The sequence below is a fragment of the Elephas maximus genome, chromosome 3 (assembly GCF_024166365.1).
Source record: "Elephas maximus indicus isolate mEleMax1 chromosome 3, mEleMax1 primary haplotype, whole genome shotgun sequence".
NCBI classification, from domain to species: Eukaryota; Metazoa; Chordata; class Mammalia; order Proboscidea; family Elephantidae; genus Elephas; species Elephas maximus.
Genome location: NC_064821.1, coordinates 193,360,008 through 193,385,388, shown reverse-complemented (window position 1 = coordinate 193,385,388; position 25,381 = coordinate 193,360,008). Strand labels below are relative to the sequence as shown.

The 25,381-nt window shown below is 37.0% G+C and overlaps 1 protein-coding gene across 5 annotated transcripts in view; it reads left to right on the top strand.

Moving 5' to 3' along the window:
* The window catches only part of ASH1L (ASH1 like histone lysine methyltransferase), a 251,495-nt gene that overhangs the window by 103,189 nt on the left and 122,925 nt on the right, over window positions 1–25,381 (top strand). For all 5 annotated transcript variants that reach the window (XM_049880709.1, XM_049880707.1, XM_049880710.1 and 2 more), the window contains one exon: window positions 6,290–6,391. In XM_049880709.1, coding sequence (XP_049736666.1) covers window positions 6,290–6,391 — 102 coding nt within the window. The remainder of the gene's footprint in view (window positions 1–6,289; window positions 6,392–25,381) is intronic.

Here is a 25,381-nt window from a genome sequence, read left to right as displayed (position 1 = left end):
GAGGCACAGACAAGAATGATAATCCTTTTTATGGAGCATGGAGCAAGGCGTTTAACCTTTGTTTCTTTCCTCCTTTCATAGATGGGGATTCAGACTGACTCATTACTTTAGCATTTTTAGAGTAAACAAATAAATAGCATAAAGCATTAAAAAGAAGAGCAGGCCAAATCATTTTACAGATCATTTTTACAGACATACTACATTGTTTATTTTTCTGATTTAAATGCTGACATTCTAGAGTTAGTTGATAAAGCATGAAATTGTGGTATAATTGTGCACTTAAGTGAGGCCAAGGTTTCTGGTTTTACCAATCCTGATAATGGGCTCTATTTAATTTAATTATCTATGTTAGGTAAACATGCAGTAGGTCCAGTGAGAGAGAATTTTTGATCTTCTATCCATGTTTTTCAGCATTTTCAACTCATGGCTGGCTGCATATAGCAGACCCTGCAACCTGATTTCAGAAATGGGCAGAGCAGTAGCATTGAGTATTTTTCATGTATTTTAAGTTACGGCTTACAAATGATAGACTAATCAGAGAATGGGGCATTATCATAGGTGATTTAGTTCATTTAAGTATTGTGCATTCTTTGATGCACTCAATGTTGATAACTGTTTTGTCCACCAAGAATAAATTAGGGCTAAATCTTTTTCTATTTGGAAAAAGTATTTTCACTGTAAAAGCATATCGGTTGAAGCAAAGTATACTGAGTTTTGTTTTCGTTTGAACTGAAGAGCGAAAGCATTGGTCAGAATAAACCAATTTGGAGTACTGTCTCTAGTGTATAAGGTACACCCACTAGTGAAGATATAAAGGAGTTAAGTGTGTACAAGTGGAGATGAAAGCAGAAAATTGATTGTGGTGGTTAGTGCAGTTCTGGGAATTTTCAGAGGAATTCCATTTTAGTAAATGCTCTGATTTGGACATTATGAGAAATAGCCTAATTAGAGGGGGAAACAGACTTTTTAGTTTAAAAATCGCCACACAGGCTCTGAATCATTCTCTCGTAGTGCATTTAATTGATGAGTCAGATGAAATGTATTGCTTTCAGTAAATGCATTTCTCACAATTGGAAACAGCTGTTTTTATTGTGGAACCAGCTTTTATCCCAGCATTCAGCTCATTCACAAGAAGCTTTCAGAGCTGCTGTGAGCCAAGAACCATACAAAGGAATCAAAACTTGGTTCTGGAAACAAAAAACCTGATCAGAGGTTTCCAAATAGTTTGGTATTTTGTGTTCATTTGCTCCTACTATGATAACCATTCTTATTACAGCCAGTTTTGATTAAGTCACTGTTGAACATAGATTCCCAGATAGCCTTGACATATTCAATAAAAGAAGAGAAATTTCTTTCTTAAAACTCAAATTTTGTAACACGCTTTAGTTTTGGTGGGAAGGAGTGATTAAATGTTAGAAAGCTTTTAAAAATATATTAAAGTAAATTTATATCATCTTTGAACTGATTACTGAATAATGTCCTTCAAAATCTAGCACACTTAATCTGTGTTTCCATAGTTTACCCAAAGGTGTTTATAGTGTTTCGACTATGAATGCTCATTCAAACCATTCTCAACTTATTTGAGTCTTCAGTGTTGAACTCCCAACAGAGTGTGACCAAAGCTAAACTCATCCTATATTAAGTTATAAAAAGTTTAATAGTGAGTTTAGGCTAAAGACATATACGTATATATTTTATCTAACCAAATGTTGGTTTCATTCACTGTGTTCTTTTGCTAATTTACATTTGGCACTGGGGAAATTCTTCTTTTTTAAGTCTAAGATACTCAGGACTTCAGTGAAGTAGTTAGGCTGAATCTTTATTCTAACTTTTCTTCTGTGATGCCACCCCCCTCCCATTATCAGAGGGAATTTTCTCAATTTATGCTGATATCTTTGTCTTTCTGACTATATTGTTAAACCCAGGCATCTGTAAATACAATATTCCTTTTTAGCTTAGATATGTTTTTGTTCCTACTATGTAGATCTCTTGTGACAGATTAAAACTGCGTCTTCTCTGTACCCATTTTTGTGTATAATATAAAGATTTCTAGATTCTTATCCTTTCATAATCCAGTTATGTTCTTTTTTACTTTCTCAACTTTCTGGCATTCCTATCCATGATTTCATCTTACTGTTTTGCTATAAAATTACCATCTTTCCCCCTCTTGTCTAAATAGACATAAGTGATTGCCCAAAACCTCTCTTTATCTTGAAAATTTCATCAAGTAATGGTCAAATTAAGCTCCAGAGATTTGACAATCAAAGCCACTTCCAAGGCTTCTTCAGATTTTTAAGTTTATTTTTAATTCTCAATTTTCTATTTCTTATTCCAATTTATAACATTCTCTTTTTTTCAGTCTCCCTACTTACTAGTAGTCTGCCTTTTTTTTTTTTTTTTTTTACATGGAGGTCTTTATTTCCAACCAAAGAAAAGGAATTTACTCCTGAAAATCAACTTACACTTATGCTGAAGTCCAGTTTTATTCAGGTACTTCTTTTTTGTGATTTATTTCCTGAAGCTATCATCTGAGTGATGATGCTACCTAGTAGTGTTCTCTACCCAGTAGTTATGCAAATCGAGGAATTCCCATTTATATTCTGTTTACTTCTGAACTACTAAATTATCCTACTTTATAATATTTTGAAATGAGAAATGATGGGAACTCTCTGGTATCTAAAATTACGCATTCTCCGTGCATAGTTCTTGAGAAAGTATCAGAGTTTCTAGCTCTGCCTTTTATGAACTAGAATACATACAAGCCTCTTGCCTTTTGAGAAATGGAGAGTCTTCACACATTCCTCCAGACAAATCTAAAAAGATCCCTATATGAGGCATAAGTAAACATCTGTCACATGATGGAGACAACAAAGTAGTAACTCCCCGAAGAAAACAACCATGAATTAGAAGAATGAACCGAAGAGCCAAGCAGGGGAAGCAGACTTTCTCCCTTGGTAAAGAGCCAAAATAAGGCCCGATACCTTCTGGATTTGACTTCTCTCTTGGGTACATGAGATTTTATTGCTGTAATCTAGAGCATAGCCCCAACCCTGGAGAAGCTATGGTGAAGAGTCAGTGAATTAAAAGATTAACTTCAAAGGAATTTGTTCCTACCCTGTAGGTACCTACCAATGCTGGAGGTACTTACCGTACCAGTACTTCCTAATTGGTTAGTTCACTTAATGTTTAAAATAAATGCTTGATGATACAGGTTAGTTCTAGCTCCCTAAAGAGACATAAGTCCCAGCCCATTTTTTCATTCTTATGTTAATTATGAATGTTAGCCCAAGCATATTGGTAACATTATCAAGTGTTTAGAGTAAGAAATTTAATGTTAAGCGTAAGGAGCCAATTCAGATATATTACTAGTCACTAACATTGTAAAACTCTTTGAATTTTATAAAAGGATTTCTATATTATGTATCTCATTTTGGATGCACAACAATCCTGTGAGTTAGGCTGTTGTTATTAAACCAAAGTTCAGACAAGTTTACTTGTCTAGATCTTACAGTTTAATTAGTAGCAGACCCAGGTTCAAACCCAGAATTCCTTAGTCCGTAGTTCATGTACTTAACACCACTACACTCAGCTCTACGTTGCATTCTGTTTTAGGTTTTGATATATGTTGGTTTCTATTGAAATGGACAGGCCAGTTCTCTAGGCATTATCTTTTTCTTCCCTAGCCACCCAGCTGCATAATGAGACTTATAAAACAGTATATTCCTGGCATTGCCTGAGATGATGTTTGCAGATTCTATATGATTTCTGTTGTTAGGCCAGTTTTAACATGTTTTTGAACATCTTCACCAGGTTGCTACCTCTTGTACATAAGTCTTTGCATCATTTTCCAGTCTTAGACTTGGCTGCTTTACATGATTAGGCAATGTTCATTCAGGTATCCTCATCCTCTTACTGCCCCTATAAGCCCTAGAGATCTGTAACTCAGAGATACAACTTTATTCCCCTTAAGTATGGAATATTGTTAACAACAGTTCTGTATGAACAGAGAATTCAAACAGCCTTTAAAAAATGAAAAGTAAGCACCTTCCTGAATGAAGTTTTATTCCAATCTCCTATTAAATCCTAAGACTAGGCTGCTGGCCTCCATTACTTTCAGGAAATGAAAAATGGCTCAGAAGCTAAGTGAGCTAAGCCATCTCTCTCTCAATTGTTTCAGTTTCTCAGGAATTGCTGTACAATGGTGCCAATAACGATCTCCGGGGATCTGACCCCCATTCCACCTCCCACTGCCTCCTCTGCAGCTCCAGATGCCACCCAAAGAAGGAGCTTTGAAGAAAGTGCCTGTACCCTCTTTTACCCTGAGGCGGGTGAGGCCAGGCAGGGTGATTCTCAGGATATCCTGATGATCAAAGGTATAGTTGAAGCCTTCATCAAGACTTTATTGAAGATGACCAAGAAATTTAGGCAACATTACCAGATAGCCTAGGAATTGAAGATGGAGCTCAAGAACGGATGGCACAAATGCCACCTGAAATGTAATACATGGTGAAATACAAGACCCTAAATAAGCTCCTTGAGGGTAGAGACTATTACAATATTTTTATCTCTCTCCCCCACCTCCAAAATGTCTTAACATAATATTGAACATCTGAATTGTACTCCATAAATATTAGTTTATGACTGAGAGAAAAGAATATAAAAAGTGTTTTTGAACCCCTTCTTCCCCTACTACTTAATCTAAGATTGTTTACCCATTCATCGGGAATTGTGGTAAAGAGAATTCAGTGTCTCAAGATTCTTGTCTTCTGTCTTAGCTTGTTTCTGGATAGGAAGTATGTATTTGTCCAGTAAATGAATTTTTTAGTATTTTTACTTAAAGCTATATCTTCACTGATGCCTAGGGTTTTACTTCTTGATATTTTGATATTTAGCTCTTTAGTGGAAATCTTATCTGTACCATGCTTTCGAGGGATTTATTCTATTGCTGGTTTTAAAAATCTGTTTTTGTGATTCAACAATAAACAGTCTTGCCTCTTGAATGGATCTTACATCGGTCATCACTGTGTTTCAGAAGTAGGATGTACTATAACAGCATCAGTTTTCCAAAAACCAACTTGTTACTCTTGAAACGACAGCCCATAATCTTACATCTCACCTGAGCAATGCTACCAGTAGCCCACTAAGAGAATATTTACAGTGGTATGATTTAAGGTACTGCTTAATTAAAATAAAACTCGTGTTTTACTGTTTCTTACAGAGAATTAGGGAAATGTTGGAAGCTTATCTTCATTCATTTCTTCTGTCCCCAAGTTGTCATTCAGTGAAATACTTCTTCATTAAGGACTTAACTCTCCTTTAGAGACAAAGATCTTAAAAATCTCATCTTCAACTATTTGATTTCTTGTACGTTTTCCTGCCTCCAGTTATTTTTTTTTTTCCAAGTTAAAAGTACATATTTTCAGAATGCTGCTAGCTTTTTTACAAATAAGTGGTAGATACTCATCGTATATTCTCAACAGATGGCTTTTTAGGTTATAAGAAAATCAGTATCAGAACCATGTATGTTTTATTGAGGAAAATAACCTTTCCTGAACAAGAGATGTGTTGAATTATGCTTCATTGATTTGGGTTTTGGTAAAAGTATCAGATTTTTTGAAAGAAATTAGAGTTTCTTTGTCTTAAGGAGCTTTTTTATGTATAGCCAGGAACCTTAAGTATACAGTTTTAAGGGAGGTTTGTTCTAGTCCGTGGATAGATTAATCACCAATTCTCCCAGAATATGCTGTAGAGGAACAACATAGAACGTGGAATGATCTCTCTGGGCTGGATAGGATGTGGGAATCTGAGGTCCAACCCTTTACTTTTCATGTCTGATTCTGTTCAGTGAGATGCTCAGATTGGACCTGCTTTTCATGCAGCAGTTATTCCTAATTAATTGCATAATAAGTTTTGTCAGTTTGTAATATGAATTTGAATCAGTAGTCAAGAACAGATTTGATGAGAATATTGTTAGTCATTTTTATTGATAAATATCCTTTTAATAATATGCTTCATAGTAGTAATACATAAAAACTAAATCATATATATTTTGTTCATTCTTCTACTGAAACTAGTTTTTCCTCTGCTAATGTAACAAGACAAATTATGTATAATGGGAACTATGGAATTCTGTATACAAAATCTAGCGTGGTTTGTCATCTTATTGTCAGCTTAAAAGTCATTATAGGGGATGGCAGTGGCAAAACTAAAACACTGCAGTTCTAACACATAATGATTTAACATTACTTTTTGGTTTGAATTTTCGTATGCTCTGTCGTGTCTCCTCCAGGTTCTCAGCCAACCCCAGAGAAGCCCTCCCAGCGACCCTCAGAAAGCACAAACTGTAGCCCTACCCGGAAGAGGTCTCCATCTGAGAGCACTTCTTCAACAGGCAAGTGGTTATCTGTTTTGCCCACACTTCCAGAATCATCTCCTGTCTGCTATTCATGAACATATACTTACAATGTAGTACTGTGGAGAAAGCATAAGTGATCATGGGATGTGAGAGTCAGTAATAATGTGCACTGTAACAATATAACAGTCTTCTCCTTTTACATCTCTCTGTTTTTATGTCCTATTAGGCATGTTCTATGAGGTGTAGAGATTTTCACATTCTCAGAGGGAATAATTCAAAGTGAATGAGAGTAAGCAGGCACAAAAGTGGAGGTTTAAAAATAGGAATTGAGGTCACAGAGTAGGGTGTTTAGTAGAGGAGTGTAGACTGAAGCTATTTAATAAAGACTAAGATACATGTGAAATTGCTCAATATTGTAATAGTTTTCAAAGTAACATCACAAATCTCTGAGGATATGCAAAAAAATCTATGAGCTTATGAGAAGAACCTTTATATTTATTTTTAAACTCAGGGTTTTAATTTCTAATTTTTGTACATTTTTAAATAGATGTAATTTATTAACACAGTATAACATTGCTCAGTAAGGATCACCATGAATCCAATACCAAAAATGTGCAAATCGATCCAGTCTCCACTCCTACTTCTTCATTCTTTTTGCCAGATGCCCTTGTGGCACTCCTCTGACCATAGCCACCCAGAGCTAGGTCAGAGCTCACAAGTTAAAAGGACACTGTCCATTAGACTGCCAAATAGGCAGTGCCCGGTGAAAGTTTGGAGAATCCACATGACACCCCAAGCTCCTGATTTCCTAACCACTTATTCAGGGCTGGTTTCCCACTACCCCTTTAGGATGCCAGCCTCAAGCTCAGGAGCCCACACAATACCTTTACTTGACCGGCTGGCTCCTACTTCCCCCTTGGGTTCAGTAACTTGCTGGAATGGCTCATAGAAGTCACAGAAAGCATACCATACTTGCAACTACAGATTTATTGTAGCCAAAAAAGAAAGAAATGAGGAGATGCACAGGGCAAGGTCTGGGAGGGTTCCCAACATGGAGCTTCCATATCCCAAAAAACAAAATACCCGCCTGAGAGCAGATCACCTTGTCAACCAGAAAGCCCTCTAAGCCTTAGTGTTTAGGGCTTTTATTGGCCATTCCTGCATGATAGGTTAAATCATGCCTCCTGAACCAAGTGCAGCTTTCCAGGTGAGCACTTCTGGTCTAGCTAGCCCCCACTCTCCAGCACAGATTCTCAGGTGTGGCCCAGAATTCCTGGACCAAGACACTGAAATTACCAGAAGATTGTTTCCTTGGTGCCAAGACTCAGGATAAGAACATATTTATATTAATTTATAAATAGCTGTAGTGTATGTGTGTTTACCTGAAAAAAAAAAGGCGGGGGGGTGATGATATATATCTGTTTTCTACTTTTCCTGAAGACTGAAGAGTAAGAAATTATTTGTAATTTATGAATATTATCAGGAGAGATGAGGAGTGGTAGGCTCATTCCAGGCAATAGGACTAATATATGTAAAAGGCAGAATAAATAGTGAGTTCGAGAAACTAAATAGAACCAGTGTGGTTAGAGGAACGATAATAACTGAATATGAGACTAGAATGGTATTTAGGGACCAGTCATGTAGAGCCTTAAGAACACTGAGAAGCCAGTGAAAGTTTTTAAGCAAAGAGTTGGCAGGTCATCTCTTACCGTTCCATCCATGTGTCTTTGATTTGGAGATAACTTGTGTTCTGAACATTTAAGTTCTTCATCAGTACAAGGTCTCACTGCCATGTTGTATTAATATGGTATTTATTGAATTTATTAGATGATTATCTTTTAACATTTCTTAAGGTGTTCATTGGTACCATTGTGCCAAAGGAGTAGTAGAATTCAAACAGCAGTAGTTGTATCTCTCCTAGTGCTGCGTTTTTATCCTACCTCAGGGAAACTTTTAGACTCCCTAACAATGAATGACTAATTTTGATGGTGTTCACCAAGCCAGGGGTCAGCAAACAACAGTCCTCTGGCCAAATGCAGTCCAAGGCCTGTGTTTTGCAGACCTAAGGCTAAGAATGGTTTTTACATTCTTTTTTTTTTAACTTTCATTGTGTTTTAGGTGAAAGTTCACAGCTCAAGTTAGTTTCGCATTCAAAAATTAACACACATATTGTTTTGTGACATTGGTTGCAGTCCCCACAATGTGATAGCACTTTCCCACTTCGCACCTCGGGTTCCCTGCGTCCATTCATCCAGTTCCTGTCCCTTCTGGCCTTCTTGCTTTTGGGCAGGAGTTGCCCATTTGGTCTTGTTTATTTGATTGAACTAAGAAGTACATTCCTCATGTGTGTTATTGTTTGTTTTATAGCCCTGTCTAATCTTTGTCTGAAAAGTGGGCTTTGGGAGTGGTTTTAGTTCTGAGTTAGCAGAGTGTCCAGGGACGACCATCTCGGGGATTCCTGTAGTCTCAGTAAGACCAGTAAGTATGGTCTTTTTTCGTGAATTTGAATTTTGTTCTGCTTTTTCTGTTGCTCTGTCTGGGACTCTGTTGTGATACCTGTTAAAGTGGTTGGTGGTGGCAGCTGGGCACCATCAGTTCTTCTGGGCTTAGGCTTGTATAGGCTCTGGTTTGCATGACCCTTTTGTTCTTTGGGCTTATATTTTCCTTGTGTCTTTGGTTTTATCATTTTCCTTTGCTCCGGATGGGATGGGACCAATAGATACATCTTAGATGGCTGTTCACTAGCTTTTAGGACCCCAGAGACTACTCACCAAAATAGAATGTAAAACCTTTTCTTTATGAACTATGTTGTGCCAGTTGACCTAGGTGTCCCCCAAGAATATGGTCCCCAGTCCCAGCAACTCGGTCCCTCAAGTTGTTTGGATGTGTCTAGGAAACTTCTGTGCTTTTGCTTTGGTCAAGCTGTGCTGACTTCCCCTATACTGTGTGTTGTCTTTCCCTTCACCAGAGTTGATACTTGTCTGCTATCTAGTTAGTGATTTCCCTCTTCACCCTCATAACCATCAAAGAATTTTTTTTCTGTGTGTAAACCTTTGCTTGAGTTCTTATAATACTGGTCTCATACTGTATTTGTCCTTTTGTGATTTGCTTATTCTACTCAGCATAATGCCCTCCAGATTCATAATGTTTCACAGCTCCATCATTGTTCTTTGTGTAGTATTCCATTCTGTATATGTGCCATAATTTGTTTATCCATTCATCTGTTGATGGTCATTTATGTTGTTTCCATCTTTTCGCTATTGTGAATAGTACTACTGTGAACATGGGTGTGCATGTCTATTTATGTGACGACTCTTATTTCTCTAGGCTATATTCCTAGGAGTGGGATTGCTATATCTTATGGTATTTCTATTTCTAGTTTTTTAAGGAAGAGCTATATCATTTTCCAAAGTGGTTGTACCATTTTACATTCCCACCAGCAGCATATAACGGTTCCAGTCTCCCCACAACCTCTCCAGCATTTCTTATTATCTTTTTTTTTGATTAGTGCCAGTGTCGTCAGGGTGAGATAATATCTCATTGTAGTTTTGATTTGCATTTCTCTAATGGCTAATGACCGTGAGCATTTCCTCAGGTGTCTGTTAGCCACCTGAATGTCTTCTTTGACAAAGTGTCTGTTCATACCCTTTGCTCATTTTTTAATTGGGTTATTTGTTATTGAGGTATTTTGTAGATTTTAGAGATTAGACCCTTTTCAGACACATTGGTGCCAAAATTTTTTTCCCAGTCTGTAGGTTCTATTTTTAGTCTTCTGGTGAAGCCTTTTGATGAGCATAAGTGTTTTCATTTTTAGGTGCTCCCAGTTACCTTGTTTATCTTCTGGCGTTTGTGCATTATAAACTATGGTTTGTATACTATTTATGCTGTGTATTAGGGCCCCAAGTATTGTCCCTATTTTTTCTCCTATGATCTTTATCATTTTAGATTCTATATTTAGGTCTTTGATCTATTTTGAGATAGTTTGTGTATGGTGTGCTTCATTTTTTTACAGATGGACATCCAGTTATGCCAGCACCATTTTTTAAAGAGACTGTCTTTTCCCCCATTTAATGGACTTTGGGCCTTTGTCAAATATCAGCTGCTCATAGGTGGATGGATTGAATGTCTGGCTTCTCAGTTCAGATCCATTGGTCTTTGTGTCTGCTGCTGTACCAGTACCAGGCTGTTTTGACTACTGTGGCAGTATAATAAGGTCCTAAGATCAGGTACTGTGAGGCCTTCCACTTTGTTGTTCTTCAGTAATGCTTTACTTCTCCAGGGCCTCTTCCCTTTCCATGTACAGTTGATTTCATTGTCCATCTCGTTAAAGACTGCTGTTGGAATTTGGATCAGGATTGCATTGTATCTGTAGATTGCTGTGAGTAATATTCACATTTTCACAATGTTAAGTCTTCCTATCTTTTAGCATGGTATGTTTTTCCACTTATTTAAGTCTCTCTTGGTTTGTTGCAGTAGTGTTTTGTAATTTGCATTGTATAGGTCTTTTATAGCCCATGTTAGATTGATTCCTAAATATTTTATATTCTTGCGGGCTATTGTAAATGGTATTAAGTTGCTGATTTCCTTTTCGAAGTTCTCTTTATTGGTGTAGAGGAATCCAGCAGATTTTTGTATGTTAATCTTGTATCCTACTACTTTGCTGAAATCTGCTATTAGTTCCAGTAGCTTTCTAGTAGATTCTTTGGGATTTTCTTTTATAAGATAATATCATCTGCAAACAGGGATAGTTTTACCTCTTCCTTACCAATTTGGATACCCTTTATTTCTTTTTCTTGCCTTACTGCTCTAGCTAGGACTTGTAGTGTGATGTTGAATAAGTGTGGTAATAAAGGGCATCCTCGTCTGATTCCCATTATTTTTACATTCTTAAAGCATTGTTTAAAAGAAGAAAAAGAAGACTATGTGGCAGAGAACATACGTGGCCTACAATACCTAAAATATTTACTATCTGGCCGTTTACAAAAAAAAGTTCAGTGACCACTGAATAAATGAATGAGATTTCTTTTTTAATGAATGTGGGTTTTTTTTTTTTTTTAATATTTTATTGTATTTTTGTATAATATTTTGAAAGTGTACACAGCAAAACCTGCTCTCATTCAACAGTTCCTGGACATAATGATCACTAACATTGGTTACATTCTTCACATTGTCTCAACATTTTAGTTATTTCTTTTCTTCTTGTTTCACTCTCATTGACTTAAACTCCCTGCTCCCCAGCCTTCTTCTTTATACTTTAAAATAGCTGTTGTCCATCTGGTCTTATACAGATAATTTTTTAAAAGATAGCAATACTCAAGGATGGCAACCTTTACTTTTTGAGCTGAACTGTTACTTAGTTTGAAGGTGACTTCAAGGGATAATTTCAATTCAAGGTTTGAAGAGTAGCTCAAGACAATAGCCTTGGGGACTTCTCCAGGCTCAACAGGCCTAATAAGCCTTAATTGTTCGAGAATTTGAATTTCTGTTCCACATTTTTGTCCCTTTCTATCAGGATCCACCTATTGTGACCCTGATCAAAGTTCAGTAGTGGTGGACAGGCACAAACTAGTTCTGGTCTCAAGATAGAAGAGGCCATGATTCATGAACACAGTTGGCCCTATAGTTTGGTTCCTTCTCTTATTCTTGGGTTTCCTTCTTTCAAATCTATGAGATGTTGATGGGACATATTTATATATGAAATCACCAAAATACTTTAGTGAGCAAAAGAAAAGAGTGTCTGAATTTATGAAATTTCTCTTACCAAGAGACCATTTATTCAATGAAATATTTATTGAGGGTTACTGTAAGTACTGGGCACTGGGCATACAAAATGAATAAGAAATGGTTCCTGCCTTCGAGGATTCAGACATAGGCACCTATAAACCGTGTGTTAAATGCTGTGACACCACAATGTACAAAGTGGTATAACACGCAGAGGAACTTAAGTTCTAACCCCTTGGTTTGACTAAAGAAAACATCACTGAGGAAGTGACACATACACTACTGTGTCTTGGGTTTGATTAGACAAGTGGAACAAGATAAAGGGTAAGAATAGTTATCACAGTGACAATAGCACATCCAAAGAAAGGCACAAAACTGTAAAATCACAAGGTGTTTTTAGAAAATAACAAGGTATTGGATATGGCTAGTATGCAAGGGGTATTTATTTTTATTATGTGTTAGTGGTAGGTAATGAGGCTGTGAAGGTAGTACTGGACTATATCATACGTGGTATGTTTTGTCATCCAGAGGAGTTGGGACTTTATTGTAGATAGGATCCCAAAATACTCGTAGCTTAAAACAACAGAGGTTTATTTTTTATTTATGCTGTTTTTTTATATATGTTGGTGGCTCAGTGGTTAAGAGCTCAGCTGCCAGCCAAAAGGTCAGCAGTTCAAATGTACCAGCCACTCTTTGGAAACCCTATGGGGCAGTTCTGCTCTGTCCTGTGGAGTCACTATGAGTCGGAATCGGCTCCATGGCAGCGGGTTTGGGTTTTTTTGTATGTGATCATCACGTGTTGGCCGCAACTCTGCTGTATGTTGTCTTCCCTCTAGGACCCTGACTGACAGAGCAACCTGTACAGGGAATGTTGTTTATCCCATGACGCAGGGCAAAAGGCACATAGCAAAACACTAACTGGCTCTTAAAATTTCTGCCCAGAAGTGATACATGTTACTTTTTGTATTTCAGTGCCAGAGCAGATCACATGGTTAAATCTGATGTCAGTGGGGCTGGGAAGAATAATCCTCCCCTGGAGAAGGGCAGCAAATATTTGTACATAATAATATACTCTACCATGTGTGCATTTTAGGAAAAAATGCTAGAGCATTACTATGTAGAGAATGGAATTTGGCAAAGAAAACATGAAAATGGAGTAGTGGACAATGAGTTAATATTTACATATGTTAAATTTGAAGCATCTTTGGGCTGTGGAGATGAGATGTTGAGTAGACATTTGGAAATAGTGGTTTATAGTTTGATAGACGTCTATGCTAGATATACATATCTAGCAACTTATAAATTAAACTTGAATCCGGAAGTGAATGAGATCACCCAAGGAGAAAATGTAAAGTGAGGTGACAAGAATGGAGACCTAAGAAACATTAGCATTATTTGAGGTGAGGAAAGTGAAAGAAAAGATGTTGCTTAAAGAGACTTCAATAGCAAAGATCAAAGAGTATGTGTCATGGAAGCCTAAGAAGAGAATAGAGTCGAAAAGAGTAGTCAACGGCATCAGATATCACAAAGAGGTCAAGAAAGATAGAGACAGAAAATTGTCAGATGAGTTTATTGGGGGAAAAAAAGTTTGGTGGTGGGGAATAAAAGCATTTTGGGGGCTTAGGACTAGAAAAGGGGACCATTAGAATTCAGATGAACTGTAGTAAATGAAAGCTCCTCATTTCCAGCAATGTGGTAGTTAGATATGCAGAGCAAACAGATTCTTTGGTACTTGAAACCTAAAATTCTAGGTAAATTATAAAAAACATTTCTTAAAGCATGGCTAAACTTTGAAGTAAGGCAAACATTAGGAAAAGAGAAACTTTCAGAAAGCTCGAATGACAGATATAAAGAGCACTGGAGCTAACTGACATATGATTCATTCCTGGTGGCTTAAACCTGTTGCCATCAAGTCAATTCCAATTCATAACAACCCTATAGGACAGACTAGAACTGTCCCTTAGGGTTTCAAAGGCTGTAATCTTTATGGAAGCAGACTGTCACAGGTTTCTCACGGAGCGTCTGGTAGGTTCCAACTGCTGGTCTTCCAGTTAGTAGCCGAGCTCTTAACCACTGTGCCCCCAGGGCTCCCCTGATAGCTTAGAGCCTAGTTAGTGGAACACATCCAGATGCAAGAGACAAAGGGTAAAGCCTAGGGCTCTAACAGAACAGAAGATCACATCAGAATTCCCTGCATAAAGCTGGAATCCCTAAAATATGACACTATCAGTAAAACAGCAAATAGAAATAAACCTATTACCAAAGAAGATAGTTCCCTTGTTTTAGTTTAGGTTTTGATAGGAGTAGGGAAAAAAGAGAGTTCCTGACCACAAGTTGTACAAACCCTCCATTCTCATACAGTTTGAATGTAGAATTTATATTGCATGTGAGACCCATAAAAAGCTAAAATTCATCTTAAATTCGTAGTGCCCCCACATGCCCTGCAGAGCCAAATCCATATACTCTAGAGAAGAATTTTCATTAAGTGCAAGCCTTAGCTTTTTGTGATCAAAGTATCATTGATCTTGGTTGACCTAGCATTCCCATTTACTCTAACAACACGGGAATTAATGGCCTTTATTTTTGCAATTTAAAGGTAAGTAACTGAACCAGAGCCATGCTGTAACCTTATAGATATATTCAAAGGAGTATCTCTAGACTATGTTTAGTAAATGAAAATATATAAACAACTGTAGAGGCAAATAATAATTTTCTTTTTTGGAAAGACTCCACATGGCATGTCCTTGAACTAATGTTCCCGTTTTGAAATAAATCCAAGGGGATCATGACAACTGCAGTCATTGTCATAATGCCATGAGCCTATGATAACAAAAATGTTAGGAGATTGATGAACGAAATCTTGTTAGTCTTTTCTGGAGGTGTTCAGTATCTTACTGGGTCTTTGGAACTTAATAATACGAGGATGACTAAGATTATAGGTGAGAGCCTGTGCCACACACTTGGTGATCAGTTACCTGGACACCTAAACTGAATCCATACAAGAATACTGAATAGACTCCAGGGCTTGTATACCTGGTAACAGCTCTAGCCATCTGGTGACAGGACATTAGAGCTTCAGAGGCTCCAGTAATCAACTTAGCTCACTCAAGTAGCCTATTTGGGTATGTCGACACAAAACAAAGGAAGAAGCTAGGACACAGTAAGCAAACATAAAATAAATTAATACCATAAATTACAGATGGCTCAGAGACAACAGTCAATATCAAATCACTTAAAGAAGCAGACCATGATCACCTCAACAAACTCCCAAAACAAAGAAACAAGGAATCTTCCAGATAAAGAAGTATTCCTGGAATTATCAGATGTAGAATACAAAAGATTAATATACAGAACTCTTCAAGAGATCCAGAAGTAGATCAGGCAAAACGCAGAACAAGCCAAGGAACACACAGATACAGCAGTTGTGGAATTAAGAAGGTTATTCAAGAGCATAATGAAAAATATAATAGGCCACAAGAATCCATGGAGAGACAACAATCAGAAATTCAGAAGATTAACAATAAAATTTTAGAATTAGACAACTCAATAGATAGTCAGTGGAGCATGATTGAGGAAGTGGAAGTCAGAATTAGCAAGACTGAAGATAAAACACTTGGTAACAATATAGTCGAAGAAAAATCAGTTAAAAGAATTTTTAAAAGTGAACAAACCCTAAGAATCATGTGGGACTCTATAAAGAGAAATAACTTACAAGTGATTGTAGTACCAGAACAGGGAGGGAAAACAGAAAATACAAAGAAAATTGTTGAAGATTTGTTGGCAGAAAACTTCCCCAATATCGTGAAAGATGAGAAGTTATCTATCCAAGATGCTCATCGAACCCTATACAAGATAGATCACAAAAGAAAGTCACCAAGACAAGTTATAATCAAACTTGCCAAAACCAAAGATAAAGAAAAAAATTTAAGAGCAACTAGGGATAAACAAAAAGTCACCTACAAAGGAGAGTCAACAGAATAAGCTTGGACTATTCAGCTGCAACCATGTAGGCAAGAAGGCAATGAGACAACATATATAAAGCCTGGAAGGAAAAAAATTGCCAGCCAAGAATCATATATCCAGCAAAATTGTCTCTCACATATGAAGGTAAAATTAGGACATTTCCAGATTCACAGATGTTTAGGAAATTTGCAAAAACCAAACCAAACTACAAGAAATACCAAAGGGAGTTCTCTGGTTAGAAAATCAGTAACATCAGATAACAACCCAAAACTAGAAACTAGAATATAGGACAAAGAAACCACATATCAACCCTGATAGGGAAATAACAAAAATAAATCAAGATTAAAAAAAAAAAAAAAAGCTCAAAACAGAAATGGTGATACCATTATATAAAAGTTGACAGCATTAAATCAGTAAAGAGGGTGTGAATAATGTAGTAATAGATCTTTCATATGGAGAGGAAGTCACAGTGATATAGGGAGATAAAAGTTTGGTTTAAACTTAGAAAAATACAGGTAAATGATATGGTAACCACAAAGGAGACTAACAGCCCTACACATCAAAATAAAATACCAGAAAAACATAAAGATTCAGCAAAAATATAATCAACAACAATGAAAAAGAGGAAAGCACAATTTATTAAAAAAAAAAAAAAACTACTCAGCACCAAAAATTAAAGGGAAAAAGAAACTGTCAACATCACACAAAAAAAGACATCAAAATGACAACACTAAACTCATACCTATCCATAATCATGCTGAATGTAACTGGACAAGATGCACCAATAAAGAGATGGAGAGTTGCAGAATGGATAAAAAAACACGATCCATGTATATGCTGCCTATGAGAGACACACCTTAGACTTAAAAGACATAAACTAAAACACAAAGGATGGAAAAAAAGTATATCAAGCAAACAACAATCAACAAAAGAGCGGGAGTGGCAATACTAATTTATGACAAAACAGACTTTAACGTTAAAACCACCACAAAGATAAGGTAGGGCACTACATAATGATTAAAGGGACAGTATACTGGGAGGATATTACCATATTAAATATTTACGCACCTGAGGACAGGGCTTTGATATACATAAAACAAACTAACACCATTGAAAAGTGAGATACATAGCTCCACGATAATAATAGGAGACTTCAACACACCACTTTCAGTGAAGGACAGAACATCCAGAAAGCAACTCAATAAAAACACAGTAGATCTAAATGCCGCAATCAACCAACTTGACCTCATAGACGTAAACAGAACACTCTGCCCAACAGCAGACATGTATACTTTCTTTTCCAACGCACATGGAACATTCTCTAAAATAGACTACATGTTAGGTCATAAAGCAAGCCTTCACAGAATCCAAAACATCAAAATATTACAAAGCATCTTCTCTGACAATAAAGCCATGAAACTAGAAATCAATAACAGAAAAAACGGAAAAGAAATCAAATGCATGGAAACCGAATAACACCTTGCTTAAAAACGATTGGATTATAGAAGAAACTAAGGACGGAATAAAGAAATTCATAGAATCAAATGAGAATAAAAAAACTTCCTATCAGAATTGTTGGGACACAGCTAAAGCAGTGTTCAAGGTCAATTTATAGCAATAAATGCACACATCCGAAAAGAAGAAAGGGCCAAAATCAAAGAATTATCCCTACAACTTGAACAAATAGAAGGAGATCAACAAAAGAAACTCTTGAGCACCAGAAGAAAGCAAATAATAAAAATTACAACAGAATTAAATGAAATGGACAACAGAAAAACAATTAAAAGGGTCAACAAGACCAAAAGCTGGTTTTTTTAAAACATTAACAAAATCAATCAACCATCGGCCAAACTGACAAAAGAAAAACAGGAGAAGAAGCAAATAGCCGGAATAAGAAATGAGATGGGCGCTATCACAACAGACTCAACTGGAATTAAAAGAATCATAACAGAATACTGTGAAAAATTGTACTCTAACATTCGAAAACCTAGAGGAAATGGACAAATTTCTAAAAACACACTACCTACCTAAACTCACATAAACAGAGGTAGAACAATTAAATAAACTCATAACAAAAGAAGAGATTGGAAACATAATTTAAAAACTCTCAACAAAAAGATGCCCTGGCCCTGATGGCTTCGCTGGAGAATTCTGCCAAACTTTCAGAGAAAAGTTAACACCACTACTAACGAAACCTATTTCAAAGCATAGAAAAGGATGGAATACTCCCAAACTCATTCTATGAAGTGACCATAACCCTGATACCAAAATCAGGTAAAAACTCCGTAACGATAGATGCAAAAATGCCCAACTAAATTCTAGCCAGTAGAATTCAACAACATATCAAAAAAATAATCCACCATGACCAGTGGGATTCATACCAGGTATCCAGGGATAGTTCAAATTAGAAAAACAGTCAATGTAATCCATCATATACATAAAACACAGGAACCACATGATCTCATCAGTTAATGCAGAAAAAGCATTTGACAAAGTCCAACACTCATTCATGATAAAAACTCTCGGCAAAATAGGAATAGAAGGAAAATTCCTCAACATAATTAAGGGCATTTATACAAAGCCAACAGCCAACCTTATCCTAAATGGAGAGAGCCTGAAAGCATTCCCCCTTGAGAACAGGAAGCAAACAAGGATGCCTTTTATCACCACTCTTATTCAACATTATGCTGGAGGTAGATAAAGAAATAAAGGGCATCCAGATTGGTAAGGAACAGTTAAAAGTATCTCTGTCTGCAGATGACATGATCTAATACACAGAAAACCCTAAAGAATCCTCAAGAAAACTACTGAAACTAATAGAAGAGTTCAGCAGAGTATCAGGATACAAGATAAACATACAAAAATCAGTTGGATTCCTCTTTACACCAACAAAAAGAACACAGGAGGGGAAATCACCAACACTATTTACAGTAGCCCCCAAGAAGATAAAATACGTGGGAATAAATCTTACCAGAGACGTAAAAGACCTATACAAAGAAAACTACATGACACTACCGCAGGAAACCAAAAGACCTACATAAGTGAAAAAATATACCTTAACATTGTAAAAATGTCTGTTCTACCAAAAGCCATCTATAGATGCAATGCAATTCCAATCCAAATTCCAATGGCATTTTTTAATGAGATGGAGAAACAAATCACCAACTTCATATGGAAGGGAAAGAGGCCCCAGATAAATAAAGCATTACTGAAAAAAAGAACAAAGTGGAAGGCCTCACATTACCAGGTTTTAGCACATATTATACCACCACAGTAGTCAGAACAACCTGGTACTGGTGCAGCAACAGATACATAGACCAGTGGAACAGAATTGAGAATCCAGACATAAATCCATCTGCATATGAGCAGCTGATATTTAACAAAAAGGCCTAAAGTCAGTTAAATGGGGGAAAACAAATCGTGCTGGCATAACTGGATATCCATCTGCAAAAAAAATGAAACAAGACCCATACCTTACACCATGCACAAAAACTGACTCAAAATGGATCAAAAACCTAAATATAAAATCTAAAATGATAAAGATCATGAAAGAAAAAATAGGGACAACACTAGGATCCCTAATACATGGCATAAACAGTATACAGAACATTACTAACAATGCACAAACACCTGTGCTGATCCAAAGACTTCACCAAAAGAGTAGAAAGATTACCTACAGATCAGGAAAAGGTTTTGAGCTATGGCAATTCTGATCAGCATCTTGGTCTCTAAATTCTGCCTGATAGTGCAAAAACTCAGCAACGGAAAGACTAATAACCCAATTAAAAAATGGGCAAAGGACATGAACAGGCACTTGACCAAAGAAGACATCGAAGTGGCTAGTAGATACATGAGGAAATGCTTATGATTATTACCTATTGGAGAAATGCAAATCAAAACTATAATGAGATATCATGTCACCCCAACAAGGCTGGCATTAATCCAAAAAACACAAAATATTAAATGTTGGAGAGGTTGTAGAGAGACTAGAACACTTACACAGTGCTGGTGGGAATGTAAACTGGTACAACCGCTTTGGAAACACAGTGCTGGTGGGAATGTAAACTGGTACAACCGCTTTGGAAATCGATTTGGTGCTTTCTTAAAAAGCTAAAAATAGAATTACCATACAACCCGGCAGTTCCACTCCGTGGAATGTATCCTAGAGAAGTAATAGCCTTCACACAAACAGATATATACACCCATGTTCATTGCGGCTCTGTTTACAGTAGCAAAAAGATGGAAGCAACCAAGGTGCCATCAACGGATAAATGGATAAATAAATTGTGGTATATTCACACAGTGGAATAGTGCGCAACAATTAAGAACAATGATGAATCTGTGAAACATGTCATAACGTTGAGGAATCTGGAAGGCATTATGCTGAGTGAAATTAGTCAGTTGCAAAAGGATAAGTACTGTATGAGACCACTATTAGAAGAACTCTGGAAAAAGTTTAAACAGAGAAGAAAATAGTCTTTGATGGTTACGAGGGTGGGTAGAGAGGGATAGGGGTATTCACTAATTAGTAGACTAGAACTATTTTAGGTGAAGGGAAAGATAACACACAGTACAGGAGAAGTCAGCATAACTGGACTGAATACTAAACTGGACACAGAAGCAAGGAAATTTCCTAAATACAACCAAATGCTTCAAAGACCAGAGTAGCAGGGGCCGGGGTTTGGGGAGCATGGATTCTGGGGTCATCTAGGTCAACTGGCATAGCAAAATGTTTTAAGAAAACGTTCTTGCATCCCACTTTGGTGAGAGGCATCTGGGGTCTTAAACGCTAGCAGGCAACCATCTAAGATGTATCAATTGGTCTCAACCCACCTGGATCAAAGGAGAATGAAGAACACCAAAGACATGCGGTAAAGATTAGCCCGAGAGACAAAGGGATGCATAAACCAGAGACTCCGTCACCCTGAGACCAGAAGAACTAGATGGTGCCCGGCTACCACCAATCACTGCCCTAACAGGGAAATCAACGGAGAATCCCGGCTAGAGCGGGAGACCAGGGGGATGCAGATCTCAAATTCTCATAAAAAGACCAGGCTTACTGGTCTGACTGAGACTGTTGGGATCCTGGAGGTCATGGTCCCTGACCCTTTGTTAGCCCAAGACTGGAACCATTTCCGAAGCCAACTCTACAGACAGGGATTGTACTGGACTATAAGATGATACTGGTGAGGAGTGAGCTTCTTGGCTCAAGTAGACACAGAAGACTATGTGGGCGTCTCCTGTCTGGAGGCAGGATGAGAAGGAAAAAGGGGACAGGAGCTGGTTGAATGGACATGGGGAATACAGGGAGAAGAGGAGAAATGTGCTGTCTCATTAGGGGGAGAACAGCTAGAAGTACATAGCAAGGTGTGTATAATTTTTGTATTATTAATTAATTTTTAAAAAACGCAAAGAGGAATGGAATATTTTCAGATACCCTCTATTAAAGTTGATTTCTATTTTATAAATCTTTTATTTGTAGCTTTTAAGATAACTTTTTGTTTATCTATTTTCTCTTTTCTAAGAGTTTTGTCTTAACCTAGAAAACTTTATAGTTAAGGCACATATCCATAGTAATTTAGAATTTCTGTGAAACTAAACCCTTGCAGTAGTTCTTCATATTTCTTTAGCTTATTTGCCAATATCATTACACTGATGAAAGAGATAGTCTGTTTGTAATTTATATTGTTGAGCACCTGCTGTACTCAGGGAAACCCTGTTGGTGTAGTGGCTAAGAGCTACAGCTGCTAACCAAATGGTCAGCAGTTGAAATCCTCCACGTACTCCTTGGAAACTCTATGGGTCAGTTCTGCTCTGTTCTATAGGGTCGCTATGAGTAGGAATTGACTCGCTGGTAATGGGTTTTTTCAGCTGTATTCAGGGAACTATATTTGGCCTAAAAAATGGGAAGAGACAGTCCTTAATACCAAGTAACTTGTGTTACTTACAATTAGTTTAACTCGAGATGAATAGTAAAATGTGTTAGTGATTGTAAAGTAATGTGCTACAAATACCTAAGTGCTGAAATGATGCAAAGTTAATCAGAAAAGGCTTCCATAATCTTTAGATTGAAGCTTAAAAGCTGTTATAGATATGACATGGCTGGACATTATATATGGAAGAAGGAGAGAAAGAATCATTAGGTGGTGGAAAAACCATTTGCTTTTGAGGTAGATCTGGTTGAATTCGGCTTCATCAATTTATTAACTGTACCATTGGGCAGGTTGTATAACCTATTGTAGCCACAGCTTTCTTAACTATAAATTGAAGCTACTTCGGTTTATCCTGTAGAATGGTGAGGATTAGAGAAAAGTTACATAAAGCTCCTATCATGGAAGCAGTCCTTGAGTAAACAGTACCTTCTGTTGTTGCTACTGCTACTATTAGACCTCCTCCCATTTCTGTTATGAGGGTAAGGAGATGAGAATTAGTTCACAGAGGAGGGAAAAAGGGATAATTAGTATAGAATAAAAAGAATATTGGAAAGGCTCATAGGCCTATCTGATGAATATCCTTATATGTTGAACCGTTGCTGAGTACTGGATACCGTGTGCAGGAGTGAAACTCAACAAACAGATAACAACCAGGGAGTTCTAATTGGAAAATTCCCAGAGCTTACACCAGCCAGTGAAACATTTGAACTCTTGCTTATCCAGAGTATAGAGTCCTTTATGATCCCCTAAGGCAAGGTTTTTAAGGCAATTATGGAGACCCCAAAGTGCTCACACCTTAGTAGGGATGAACTGTCCCTAGAAGGAAGGCTACACTAGACCCGCCCTGATAAAGATTTAAAAACAGAACTCAGAGGATCAGATTGTTCCAAAAATCAAACCATTTGCCTCGAATCGATTCCAACTCATGGCAGTCCCTTGTGTTTTAGAGTAGAACTGCCCTTCATAAGGTTTTCAATGGCTGAGACCTTTCAGAAGTAGATCGCCGAGACAAGTAATTTAATTGGCTCTTAAACCTGAACACCTTTTAAAGAAAGACAGCAAAATCCATGCACTTAACAAATGTAACATCATGATGTCCAGCATTTAATAAAATATTAGTAGACATTCCAAGAAGCAAGAAAATGTTACTCATAAGGAGTAGAAAATTCATTGAAACTGCCACAGAAATGTCATGTGGTGGAACTAGCGGAGAAGAATATTAAAACAGCAATATTGGAGAATTTAAAGGAAAACATATAGTGAAGAGAGTAATGGAAATATTTTTTAAAATCAGATGTACCTTTAAGAGAGGAAAAATATAATAACTGAAATGAAAATTTCACTGAATGAGATTAACAGCAGATTAGATTCTGCAGAAGAAAAAATCAGTGAATTTACAGAAATACTAATAAAATTTATCTAAAATGAAATAGAGGGAGAAAAATAGACTGCCAGAATGTAAATGGAACTTCAGCAGCTTGTGGTACAATGTCAGCAGTACTAACATGCATGGAATTGAAGTCCCATAAGGAGGAAATTAAAAATAGAAAACATTTGAAGAAGTGATGTTCAGTAGTTTTCCAAATTTAATGAAAAGTATAAATCCACAGATCCAAAACGTCAACAAACAGGATACACACATCAAGGCATATAGGTAGCAAATTTCTGATTACAGCTAGTAAGGAGAAAAATCTTAAAGTTAACCAGCAAAAAAAAAAAAATTTAATTGCATATAAAGGAACATAGCAATGAGTTATAGCAAAGTTACTGTCAGACATTTTGCAAACCAGAAGACAGTGAAACGATATGTTTGAAGTGCTGAAACAAAATCCCATCAACTTGAAATTCTGTAAGCACTGAAAATATCCTTCACAAAGGAAGGCAAAGTAAAAAATTATCAGAAAAACAAAATCCTGAATTTCTTGCCAGCAGGCCTGCACTACCAAAAATGCTAATGGAAATCTTTCAGTTCATTTTATGTCATATTTTACCTCAGTAAAGTTAGTTTTTCAAAAAAAGGGTTATGTCTAAACCATAGTACTCGGCATCCTGTGCTAGACATGAGAGCAAAGACTACCAAGAAAAACAAATTCTCAAGCTAGAAGTTGGAAAAGGTATAAACAATTCAGAAGATTAAGTGTGATATTTCTGGATAGCACGTATGGTTAAGCATTTGAGTACTAGCTGAAAGATAGGTGGTTTGAACCCACCCAGAGGAGCCTCAGAAGACAGGCCTGGCAGTCTGCTTCCAAAAGCTCACAGCCCACAAAAAAATAGCTCAAAACGGATCAAAGACCTGAATGTTAAAGCTAAATCCATAAAGTTATTGAAAGAAAACAGGGACAAAACTATGGGATCTAATTTTTTTTTTTAATGAATTTTCAGATACAACTGTTACTGAACGAGCATCAAAAGTCAAATAACTGGGATCTCATAAAACTTAAATACTTGTACGCATTAGAAGACTTTACCAGAAGAGTAAAAAGACAGAAAAAATCTTTGGGAACAACATGTCTGATAAGGGTTTAATTTCTGAAATAATAACAGGAAAATGACAACCCAATTAAAAAATGGGCAGGGGACATAAACTTTGCCGTAGATGACATTCAGGCAGCCAGTGGACACGTGAAAGGATGCTCATGATCATTAACCATTAGAGACATGCAAATCAAAACTACAATGAGATACCATCTCACCCCTGCTAAAATGGCACATACTAAAAAACATCAAATGCTGGCGAGGATGTGGGGAGATTGAAACCCTTATTCGCTGCTGTTGGGATTGTAAAGTGGTACAATCTCTATGCAAAACAGTATGGTGCTTCCTCCAGAAAGTAGAAATAGACCTACTTTATGATCCAGCAATCCCACTTCTGGGTATGTACCCAAGGGCCCGTCAATGAATGAATGAACAGCGTTGTACATACAATGGAATAGTATGCAGCCATAAAAAATAATGATGAGCCCGGCTGCCACCACCGACAGCTTTTACAGCGATCACAATAGAGGGTCCCACACAGAGCTGAAGAAAAATGCAGAACAAAATTCTAACTCACAAAAAAAGACCAGACCTACTAGTCTGACAGAGACTGGAGAAACTCCGAGAGTATGGTCACCAGACACTCTTTTAACTCAGTATTGAAATCAGTCCTGAGGTTCACCGTTTGTCCAAAGGCTAGGTAGGCCTTTGAAACAAAGTGAGACTAAATGGGCACACCAGCCCGGGGGCAAGGACAAGAAGGCATGAGGGGACAGGAAAGCTGTTAACAGGGAACCCAAGATCAAGAAGGGAAAAATGCTGACATGTCATGGGTTTGGCAACCAATGTCACAAAACAGTACATGTGTTAATTGTTTAATGAGAAACTAATTTGCTCTATAAGCCTTCATTTAAAGTACAGTTAAAAAAAT